Source organism: Poecilia reticulata, chromosome 22 (genome assembly GCF_904066995.2).
Source record: "Poecilia reticulata chromosome 22, P_reticulata-male-v2, whole genome shotgun sequence".
Lineage (NCBI taxonomy): Eukaryota > Metazoa > Chordata > Actinopteri > Cyprinodontiformes > Poeciliidae > Poecilia > Poecilia reticulata.
Window position 1 is genome coordinate 3,587,510 of NC_088851.1, and position 12,550 is coordinate 3,600,059.

General features: G+C 38.7%; 1 protein-coding gene across 19 annotated transcripts in view; it reads right to left on the minus strand.

Annotated features, from left to right (window-relative positions):
• The window catches only part of mark3a (MAP/microtubule affinity-regulating kinase 3a), a 45,566-nt gene that overhangs the window by 31,594 nt on the left and 1,422 nt on the right, over positions 1-12,550 (minus strand). For 17 of the 19 annotated variants that reach the window (XM_081603310.1, XM_081603308.1, XM_081603309.1 and 14 more), the window contains exons 2-3: positions 6,215-6,397; positions 5,255-5,308 (exon numbers count right to left, since the gene is read on the minus strand). In XM_081603310.1, coding sequence (XP_081459436.1) covers positions 5,255-5,308; positions 6,215-6,397 — 237 coding nt within the window. Of the gene's footprint in view, positions 1-5,254; positions 5,309-6,214; positions 6,398-10,536; positions 10,942-12,550 lie in introns of those variants that run through there. The other 2 variants (XM_081603306.1, XM_081603319.1) reach the window with 2 other exon arrangements.

Consider the following 12,550-nt stretch of genomic DNA (forward strand, 5'->3'; position numbering starts at 1 on the left):
TCAAAAGACATTGGTTTACTCATGCACCAAATTCTTCCACAAAAACAAAACAAAACAAAACCAAAAAAAAAGTGGTGATGCATCGATATTAATACTGCTGTTATGACCGATTACCAATATTATATACAATTCCCTACACCTACGACATTGTTTGAACGAGACTACATCATCTACATTGCTTTTCTGATTTAGTTAAATGTCTTCATAAGTTAGGGCTGGACGACATGGCTGAAAAACACATGATTTAAGAATTTCTCAACAGCCGATATCATAAATTATCGAATAGTTTTTTGTTTTAAATATGTGAATTATTACCAAACTAGTGATGTGACCTTTCCTGTGTTATCGTTTTGTCCACAGTTTTCTCTCTGTCATTGTTTTTTTATTTTTAAGCAGCTATGAGACACAGTGATGAAACCTGAAACTGCTGCTGCGAAAGTTACTCAACAGGTTGTTGCTAGGTAACCAAAGCATGAGTAAGTGGATCAATGCAACCAACATTTTGTTTTTAGCTCGCCGTGAGAGGCTGAGGAGATGAGCTCTTCCCTCTGCCTACATCCCCCATAATGCTCTAGTCAGTTAGTGGGCCTGAATCTAATTGAGGGGTTCTAGATGAAGAGGAGGCTGGATTTATTTGCACACCACACTTTTCTGATTTTTTTTTTATGTACATTTTTTTTAAATGGAATCAATGTATCAATTTCATTTTAATGTTATGCGCCAATACTGCCGTTATGCTAATGTTGGTCTGACCTGAAAACATTGATGGGGTACTGAGTGCATATGCAGGGCTCAGTAAGTCCTCAGGTCTCTTCATGTCAGAAAACCAAAAAACACGTCGACTTAAATGAGCCTCAAACATTAAACCTCCCACACAGGTTGAAACAGGGAGGCGCTAAAGATTAATTAACTCTGTTATTCCTTACATAGGGGAGCTTTTACTTTGGGAACCTCAAATAAGCAAGGCATGGTTTTCTTAAATTAAATTCCTTTTAATCCAACACACTGGATGAAGATGATCCGAGTTCAAACATAGCAAAGCAGTTATGAAAAACTAAATCTTCCAACAAAAAACATTTTTAACCTCCACCTTCTTTTTTTCTTCCTAAAAAGAATAAAAGAAAAAATGTTCATCCATGTCAAAAGCAGCAGCACAGATTTGCATTCCACATTCAGTGGGCTCACTGTTGTGCTAATATTGGCTAATGTTAGCTTACGTCAGAAGATACTGGGGCATCACAGACGTTAATGGGTCAACATGCTAACTTTAGCTTGGGAAATTCATTTCGAACAACAACGACTGCCTTCGGCTGAAGTTATATAATCCTGATTTAAAGCAGCTGGTTAACTGCAAATAAAATAAAGTTCTTAATGGAAGTACCTGATGTCTGATTAAACAATGCAGAATGAAGATAAAAACAGGGTGTTTTTTTGTTGTTGTTTGGATGAAGATTTGTTGTTGTGATTTAATAATAAAAAAAGTGTGCATGCCAACAGACTTAGCTTTAAGCCTCCTCTGTTTACATTTCATCAAGACTTAAGAGCTGAACTCCCACCTTGACCTTTGACAGCGATCCCATCCAGAGCTTTGGAGAGTTCAGATGTGTCAACTCAACCATGCTAACAATTAAACTACTGAACAGACATCTTTAGGTTCTAAAGACAAAAACACCCTCCTGTCTGCCATCAGCCTCTCAACCATTTGCACTGTTACATAAAAGTCTAATTCAGGTTGGCTGTTTTTCTGGAGCGCTGGGTGACAATCCTGCTGACAGGAAATTTGTTTACAAATAATTCATTTTATTAGTGGTTTAGATCGGAAATCGGGTTCATCTTTTTATTTACCGTTTTTGGTTGTGTTTTATTTTGGATATTTAAAGTATCTTCTACTTCCAGTGTGAAGTGATCTGTGCAAAATTAAACAAACTTGCGTTGTTATGACATTGTCAATATATTACTTGAAAATGATCTCAGAACAACAATATTACATCGACAACATCGAAATAATTTCTGAGGCAGTTTATCATCCAGTAAAATTTGCTACCGTGACTACCAATGGATGGGATCGGCTCCACATGGAAGTGGTGCATCCCTAGCCAGAAACTTCCTTTAAAAAAAAAATCTAGGGTAAAATTTACCCTTTATTTGTTAAGTGAATAAAGGGATGACCAGCATTCCATATATTTAGCTCTTTGTTTGGAAAAATAAAACATATTGCTGATAGGCCTAAAATATGTCATAATATTTTAGGCCTTGCCGCCTGGCTGTACCTAGCCCTATCCTAATTCTGCCATGTTGCTACTGTAGTTCTTTTTTGTGATTTAGTCATGTTCTATGACTCCAAACTATAAAAATATTACCTCTGTCCATCACCACCTTTTACGGTTATGGATTCTGAGGTCCGGACTGGAGAGGAATCAGACATTCCAGGTCAAAACTGAGACTTCATTGGGAATTCCAGTAAAATATTCCATCATTCAAGCGCATGGAGTGCAGTGTACCTTTAGCTTGGTAAATTAGCTCACTAACTGTTGGGGAAAAGAGTGTTTTAAAAGAATGAGTGAACGCTGATATTTCTTCTGTTAATGCCTGGCTGAACCAATCCGTGACTGGATTTTCTTCATCTCACCGAGAAAAGGAAAAGAGAAAACAGCCAGTTTGTCTATAAATGGAAACGTGACATTAACATGACTTCAAGTATTCAAACACTTTTTTTTTTTGGATCAACGTGCCCTGCTTCCTTAAAATAAACATTAAAAGAAGTCAAATACTTTCTGGAACGGCATGAGGAGTAATCTGACAACTATGTTTTTTGTTTTTTCTTGGCGGTGACAAAGCAGGAACCTAAAAACAACAAGAACCGACACAAAAGCTTCACGCCTTGTGTTTCTGTGAATGGCGGTGTCATGACTCAGTGTCTTTGTGTCACAGCAGACGCCAAAGGGTCCGGGCCCCTGAGCTACAAAGGCAACAATCAATGGAGCTTTGGAAAAACTGATGGAAAACCACTGGCCAAGCACCGAGGGAGACCAGGGGCAGAGAGGAGAGCCGGGAGGCGGGGCCGGCATCGGCAGCAGCCGTCCGGTCGCCGCTCTCATCTGTGTGACGGTTTCAAAAGAACGAGTCGATGCTGCTCTCATTTCCCCGAAAACTTCAGGGCCAGGAGTCACAGAGGCATGATGGGACAAAACACTCATCTGCCTTATTAGTGAGGACAACTGCACCCCCCATCAGAGACACAGGAAATGGAGCTCAGGTTGATGATCGCAGACTGATCATCTAAGAGCAGAAAACAAAGCTCCTGCAGATTTCTGGAAGTCAAGTTTAAGACTTTAAGACCTTTTTTTAATTGCACCTTGAATTAAAGACCAAAATCAAAATGTATGGGTTGGTAACAGAAGTGAGCCAGTAGCAAAACCAAACCTCATAGCCTCATTTGCACTTGCCCATGATACACAGAAAAGTTAGCAAGCAGTTTAATGTTAGCAGCTAGTTAGCGGCAGCCTCAAAAACCTCCAGTAACAGAAGGACATAAAGATACTGTATCTACACACGACTCAAAAATGTCCCACAAGAAAAACTACTCATGAAAAAATTATTTTTTTTTAGTCGGAGAAATTACAGATTACTTTCTTTTTTTAAGACCTTTTTAATCCCAACTTGAATTAAATTTAAGACCAAAAAAAAACTATAAATGTAGGGCAGTGTTTCCCAACCCTGGTCCTCAAGGCACACTGACCTGCATGTTTTAGATGTTCCCCTGCTTCAACACACCCCATTCAGATGATTGCAATTCAGCAAAACCCTGTTAATCAGCCATTAATTGAAATGATGTGTGCTGAAGCAGGGGAGCATCTAAAAGATGCAGGTCAGAGAGCCTTGAGGACCAGGGTTAGGAAACAGTGGTTTAGGGGATACTGCTGCCGTGTTGTTAAGAATCAAAAACTCCCATAATGCCAAGGCAAAAAAAAAAAAAAAAGGGGGTGGGGGGTTCTTTTTTCGCACAGAATGCACCTAGCCTTGAATGACTTAGTCAACTGGCAATAAATACTTTTTTTTTGGCTGTAATCAAATTTTTATTTGCCTGGTCATTAATGGTACTAATGACATGCAACCACAAACAGACTTCTGTGTGAACAGTTTTTAACCCCAAAGTGACCTGCAGCTGCAGAAGAAGAACGCAGCGCTCCGTTTACAGACTGATCATTCAGACTGCAGACACTTTAAAAACATATCTGATTTAGCTCCACATATAAAACTGGCACGGTTTGGATATTTTTTGGGGTGAGAAGTTTGGAATTGTGGCCAGAAAAATAAAATGCCTAGAAAAATAAAATGAAATAATGATTTAAAAAATTATCACATAGGTCACATTTGGGGGAACAAAACGACAACAAAGGTTTGGGTCACATTTGCTTGCTGTGTGAATGTAATCAAACTGCAGTCCAAATAGTCTTTTGGGATTTGAATGTTGCACAAACTAGTATTGCAATAATATATTTCTGATATGTTGTGCAGCTCTATCTGAGACTGTAACAAGGTTTCCCTTCTATCAGGACAACAACCCCAAAGAGTTATTTATGTGCTCTAACGGTCCAGTCAAAGTCCAGATGGAAAGCATCCTTGGTAAGCCTTGATAATTCACCTGAACTGACAGTCTCTATTCAGTCTGAATGAGCTGAAGATAAAAAAAAAGACAGACGGACAACAATGTTCATCTCCAAGCATGGAAAGTTGGTACTGAATGGTGGTGGTCTAAATATAAATGCACACCACACCTTTCAGACTTTTGTTAAAGAAAACGAAGAAAGGTTTGATTTTCCTTCCACTTCAGTGTGACTGTGTGGGCACGCGGCACAAAAACACACCAGAGCACACTGAGGTTTGTGGTTGGAACAGGACAGAATGTGAAAAAAAATTCAAGCAGTCCAAAGACTTTTGCCAAGAGCTGCAACAAGCAAATAAAAACCAACCCAGCTACGACCACCGGCCAGCAAGAAGACAATTACATTCATTCATCGTGGAGATTAAGACGACAGAGAAACTGGGGGGGGGGGGGAATCTTCTATGTGTAATGAGAATGATCAGATGTTTTTTAGATTCGAATCGAATGCAAAGGTCGTGATAACGCTGAGTCATCTCAACTTCACGAGCCAGAAAAGCCACAAGGTTACAGTAACATCTCTATTCTGACCCAGCAGAAGATGCTTGCTGGGTGCAATTTATACAGAAGAGACTGGAGAGAGCAAATTACCTTCTGAAGGCTGTTTGGGTTCAGTTGCGTCTTGTCTATTATCTTAATTGCCACCTGTGGAGAAGGGAAAAAATGATAACTTAGCCAGAGGTGGAAAAGTGTGAAAAAAGATGGAGCCAACACCTGCGTAATTAAAAACAACACAGGAATTGGAGCTCTATAAACCAAAGTGACTGTGGTGCTGCCATTCACAGTTTAGAGGTCGTCTGAAAGCACAACGGAGTGGAACGTCAATCATTTCTGAAATCAGACGCTCAGTAGCAGCAGTCTGGCTGAACAGATTTAGCGACCCGATTTCAATTCTTTATTCCACGAATTAGATCCCGTACAATTTAAATTCAATCTATAATTATACAGTTAAAGCTACAATAGTATGTGCATTTGTAATTTATTTTTTTATATTTCAAACTTCATGTCTGTTTTTCCAATTTCCACATTTTGCTACAAGCTATCGTTACATTTCAAATCAAAACAAAAACTACTTTCATTTTTAAATGTGGAATTCTATTTTTACTTCTGAATTTTGCTAAATTCTTATTTTGTTTTTGATTACATTTCCTTACTTCTAATCTGATTTTAAATTACATTTCTATTTTACTTGACATAACTACATTTCTCATTTCTACAGCTGCGGTATCATAGTGCCATTTTACAGCACACTAAAGTAACTGTTACCTTCAGTAGTTATAAAAATGCTGTATACAACTCAAATATAAGAAACTTGAGTGTAACTGAACGCCTGTCTGTCTCTTTAAGAAGCTCCTCCACTTTCTGAAACTCCAAAAATGTTGCTTTTTAGCAACATTTTTACCAGCGTTGCTCAGAGAAGTAGCTCCTATAATGAGCTCAGCAGATGTACTGCTCCACCAGGTAGTTGCTAATTGCTCCTGGCTAGTCTGAAGGAGCCGACTTTAGCGAACTTGCTTTTCAAAGTAAAAGACAGTGACCTCTGCAGCTTACCTCTCTGCCGGTGAGGATGTGCCGGGCAAGTTTAACTTTGGCAAAGTTGCCTTTGCCGATGGTCTTGAGCAGCCGGTAGTTGCCCACATGGGGTTGCTGCGACTCGTCCGAGCTGCGGGATCGCATGCCGGTCCGACCTGAGCGTGTGCCGAGCTCCTGGCGCCCGTTGCTGTGAGATGTGTGCTGCAGACAGAACAATAACGTTGGAAAACTACTGCAGTGCTTCAAGTACCAGTAAAATGTTGACAAATCAACTTTTCTAGTTGATCACAGATTAAAAAGGCTGATTTCCCGATTCTGGTTCTGTCAGTTATCTTTTTTTTTGCCGGAAAGCCTGATTTAATCAAGGCTGTAACTTAAATCAATCTAAACCACAGTAGTTCAGTAAGTCACCTCTGTTTACACATACCAGGTGTGAATCGTTACTTAAACTCATGACATTCTCTTATTACTAGCAGAATTGCTTTTTTAGTCCAGAGTTGGGCCATTTTCAACTTACTCAGCTACTAGTGAACTTCAAGATCTCACACTTTTACAATCAGTGTCAACATTTCATGCTGACCACAACATTATGTGGTGTGGAGGTTGTTACCGAGTGAAGAAGACTGAAGGAAGGAAGGAAGACGTCAAGCCGTGTCTGTTTTACTCAGGCTGCAGGAGACAGCTTTCAGCAGATAACAGAAAGACTGAATGAAGTGCAGCTAACACGATCTGTCCTGTTCTTTCAAAGTTTCAACTTGTTATGGAACATGCTGAATATGAAACGTTGGCAGCCTGCTGGAGGGCTCAGAGAAATGCTAACAGCTGGCTTAGCACTGAAATGCTCAAAGAGACGATGCTCATCGCACTAAATACTAATGCAGAATGATTGGAAATAAAACATAAATCTGACTGGTGCTGCTCGAAATATTACTACATTAAGTCATAGTCATTTCTTCAGTAATCAGCACAACCACAGAAATATGACTTATCTTTTCATCTAAACAGATTTCTGTTTTCGGTATCGGGGTCTGACTCATCCTGAAAGCTCCACATCTCAGCCTCTTCACTGCAGAACGGACACCAGGAGCAGGAGTTTATACAGAATCCTTACAAACCACTCCAGCTTTTGACTGTCCTTGGACATGCTTCACATAAAGTAAAGTACTCAAAAGGTTCATCTAAATTAATGCTAGTGTTATCATATATGACCACACAAAGCCTTTCGAGTTAATAGAACGTGTGTGTGTTACACGTGGAAGCTTTTCATCTTAGATCAAATGTACTGGTGGATCAATAAATCACAACAGTTTCCTTAATGTTTAGTGTTTGTCACCCCACTGTTGCCAACTTGGTCGATATATTTAGCAACTTTTAAGAAAAAAAGGAAAGAAAATTGGTATTGGTCAAGATTGGAAGGTCATGCTTTTTTTTTTTATAAATGTAAAAAATAATAGTTATAAATCGGTGACTGGCCAGAAAAGAGTAATTGGAGCACCACTAATACAATGTGCCATTTCTCACAAAACCGTTAAAACAGACACAGTTTGTTGGTTGTTGCCACCCTGCAGTCGCAGTTGACAGCATCTCTTCTTTAGTCGCAGACAGAACGGTCAGGATTGTTTTAATTGGCACACATCACGTTTGGATAAAGCTCCTGAAATAATTTGGAGTTTAGGATAAATCCATCTGTTGGTTGACATCCACTTTTTGTCAGCAGATTAAAAAAAAATAAAAAAAATAATCCGAGTTCATTTTAAAATTTTTGCTCAAGTTTCACAAATGTGGGAGGTTAAATGTTTACATCACTTGTAAGACTGACACTGCTAAATGTTACGGAAAAGCACCAGAGGCACGTTTAGTTAAACCTCTCTTAACGGAAAGGCATGCGTGTCTGAATTAAAGCCCAAGGGTCAATCAATTAACCAGTCTGGGTAAACAAGCTGCTAGTGTACAACTTATGCTAAAGAACAACCAGAGCCAACACACCTCAGATAAAAACATTTCATCACAGCTCTAATAATTAATATGCTAACAATGTTGGTCAACATTGTTGGTTTTCTTCGTAAAATCTGACCGACGGCTGCCTGGCCTCAGTCCCCGTGTTTTTCTGTCCCACTTTGATTAAAACAAAGACAAAAACTTCTTTGGAAGTGGACAGAAAAAAAAAATGAATCGCTCACACTATTTAAGGAATGCAATCAAGCTAAAAAATAAAAAGGAAATACAACAATGGTGGATAAGCTTTGTTATGATGCAACCTAAAATTAAGCACAGTCAGTTTAAAGTTGTGTCGTCACAGAAAAGCCTTTTTTGTCCCTTTGTCTCCAGACGGCTGGAGGAAACAAACTGAGTAGACTGATACTCTGTGTGGTTCAGTATTGATTAGCGGGGAGTCTCTACCCCCCTTCCTCTTTATCGACCCCCAACTACCTAATGCCGTTACCTCTGAAGAGTGTGTAGAGTAAAGTTTGCTGTACTGGTGCAGAATTAGCAAATAAATTTGGAATTCAGTAAATTTATGTCTGTTTAAACAAAATGTTCAAAGTACAGTTAGCAGTGTTTTTCTGACCGACATCGACTGATTATATATCTGAGTCGGGAGGGAGAAAAGTGGACCGGTGCGTTTCTACTGTTACTGAGAGGAAAATGCAGAGAGAACATTTCTATCAGATAAAGATTTAAATTCAAGACCTACTTCACTGTCAGAAATAACTTAACTTTTTGTCAACATACTTCACAATATAAGTTAAAATGACTTTTCAGCTCTTTGTGATTTTAGTCTCATATATACGTGCCAATATGTTTTCATGTGGCGATTGAAATTTTGGTTGTTTTCTTTTTTAAATTGCCAAACCCTAAGTTTACATTCTTTCCTGCAGTCAGTTCATCTCTTCCTTTTGTACCTTTAAAACTATTTCAGTACTTAAACCATGTTGTAGTTTTGATGAAATTGCATAACAATTGTTTCACATCCTATTATTTCTGCTCTGTTCCACATTCGGTCTGACCGACTTATGAAACATGACAGATTATTGATGACTCTAGATCAAACCACAGTAACCAAGTCAGCTCCAGTTGGTAGGGATTACTTACTGGAGTCATATAACCATGTTGCTTTACTGTAGACAATACATATTGCAAAAACTAAACGTTACTGTGGGCAGCAGAAAAGCTATGAAGAATGTTTCTTAAATCTGTTAATTATAGCGCTTAAAGAAAAACTGGAATAATAAAAAAAAACACTACTGACAGAATAAAATCTAGAAACATTCAAAAAGCAAAGGATGTACAAATTTAACACAAACAAATGTTAGACTTATGATAGAAAGTCTAATAAACGTCTTGACTTTCGTCCATTGCATTTCTCAAAAATGAAAAGTCAGCACCAAAGCTTTTATGGGAGAAGCAAAGAGCGTACAGATTTACTAGATACCTTAATGTCCAAGATCAATGAGAGGAAATCTGAAATTATTCATAAATATTTAAAGCCTAAAGTTAGGATGACTGAATTTACGTCTTTTTAATACCTCACTGAAACCTGTAATTACTTGACTGAAGGACGGCATTTTAGAAAATGCAGAGTACAAACAGTTCCAATACTGATCGGGACAGACGTCACACTAACAGAAATCATCCACAGCGTGTCATACAGAACCAAAGATTGAAAGGACAGAACTTTTTTTGTCTTTTAAGATATCAGTTTAATAATTTTAGTTTTATAGAATTGATTTCTCTCTAACCGGGAGATTTTCAGGAAAAATCTCAGTGACAGACTGAGCTCAGACCGCCAGACTAATGCAGATAAACCATCTCAGGCCGTCTCAAAGTGCAGAGAAAATATCCTCAAAACATTTCAAGTCCATTCCCACCTGTCTGTGGCGCTACCTGGGTGTGATCAGAAGATGAAATCAAACTTTATAAAAAATTTTTAAAAAAATAAAAATAAAAAAAAACTCAGTGGAGGAGCTGCAGTTCCAATTCTAGTCACTCGACCCTGAAAACACCAAAGCTTGAAGGAAGTATACGTGAAAAACATCAGTAGACCATAATAAGGTCAGTTTAACCCTGAACTCAGCCAGACGGATTTTCATTCTCTACAGGAATATTTTTGGGCTTCTGACTGGAAACAGCGCTGTAGATAAAAATATCATAAACTAGGATAAGGTCACTGCAGGCGGAATAAAATAACTCAATATTAGAACCTAACTGTGGCAAAAACAACATCTAATCCTAACATTTTGTTTCATTTTCCAGCTCCTGACTTCCTGTTATGAGACTGAAGAAAGAAAGAAAACATTCCCTGATGAAAGTGCTTCGTTTCTTTCGGAGAAGTTACTCACAAAGCTGCGGTGTCTCCTGGCTGCCTGGGACCCTGTCATGTCTCAGCCCGCTGATAAGCTCCAACAATGCTGGTTCGTCCCGACTCCAGAGCCCCAGTAACCACACAGGAAGAGAGAGCTCCCGTTTAGTCAAGCCGAACGCTGACACGCCCAAACCGGAAACCAGCCCCACACGTTTTCAAAATAAAGGCAGCTTCGTTCGCGTTGGGAACATGGAGTCCTACATTTCTTATCCGTGTTCCCATCAACTAAAAGTACTATCTAAAACTCCTTATTGGTTGGTTTGTTGACACAGAACGGAGGCAGAGCAGGCGCCGCACGCTAGCCACTGAAGAAGCCGTTGAATCAATAGTTCTGAGCCGTTTGTGCTCCGTGTTATCTCCAGCTGAGTGCCGCTACCGTGACGAGTCATGAGACGGAGGAGGTCACGCGCAGGTGTTCGGGGCTTGCAGCCGCAGAAACGGAGAAAGAAATAAAACAGGCTAATACTAGGAAACTCTTTTAGTGGTTAGTTGTACAAAAATAATAAGAAAATAAACGCAAAGTAACAAAAATAATTATATTAAAAAAATACAGATACATTTAACAATTCCCCCAAACTATAATATTTTCTTTAATTTTCTGAGCTAATTTTTATATTCGTTTCATTAGGGAACAAGCAACTTGTTTTAAAAATAAGGTTTTGATAAAGAGGACAGAAAAAACATTTCTAAATGAAAATTTTTTATTATTATTGTAGTTAGGGGGTGCTGTGGTAGACACACAACCCATGTATTCAGGCCTTATTCCTTGTAGTGGTTTGATTCCCGGCCTGGTGACATTTGCTGCACATCTTCCCTTTTCTCTCATTACCCACTTTCCTCTCAGACTACTTTCAAATAAAGGCCACCAACAAAACCTTAAAAAAAAAAAGTTTGTAGTTAGGGGGAAAAAAAATTATAAAACTAATATAAAAATATAAATTGTTTGCAAAATATTCAAAATAATTATAGTCAGCAGGAAGTTGAGAATCATGTTTTTTAATGAGTTATTGTGTGAACAAACGTGTGATTGTAACTGTTTCTTATTTAATGGAAAAACTAGTTGAAAAATGTTGTTTTTTTGATATATGCAAAATATTGACAAAGTTGTGTACATATATGTAAAGGACTATTAACGGCGCACGTGTCGACATGACCTGGGTTACAAAAATCAGCAAGCCACGTCTGTCTTCATTGTGTTGTGGGACAGTAGCAGAACCTTCTATTAGCGGTGCACTGATTGCAGTTTTCTGGGCGATCACTGTGACCTGTCGATTCTGACCAATACTAATTTTCTTTTACTCTGAAAAGTTGCTAAGCAACAAAGTCGATAAGTTGGCAGCAGCGGGAATGTGTAGATGTGAGCTGGTGGGTGGGTCCATCAGTAATGCCCTCTCTCACAGCAGGGTGAGAGAGCAGTGCAAACTTCTACAGATTTCAAGCTTCAACCACAGTATTGTATGAATTTCATTGGGATTCTATGCAATTAAAATTTAAAAATTTAAAAATTTTTAACAGAATTTGAAAAACAGAAGAAAATTCTCATGCTTTCATAGCATATTTACACAGAAAAATCTGAAAAGTGTTACTTTTAGAGTTGGAGGCAGTAAAACCACCATGCATCTACAATGAAATCCTGTGCACCTAAAGACTGAAATGTTTGCCATCTCCTTCTTCCCTTCCAGAGCAGCTCCAGTTCAGACAGGATGGATGGAGAACATTTGTGATCATCAGCTCTAAAGTCTTGACCCAGATTCTCTTACAACGGGGCATTGTGAGAAATAAAAATGCTGTGATGCAGCTCATTAGCTCTGGCTGCATCTTCAGAGTGGATGTCGTGTTGGAAAAGGAAACTCTCACCTCTATGAACTCCATCCATCCTGAAGACAGCATGATGTTGCTGCTACCATGGTAACAGTGGGTTCCGATTGTCACTTATAAGAATTTTGCATATTGACCAAAAAGTTAAATTTTGCACTCATCACATTTTACTT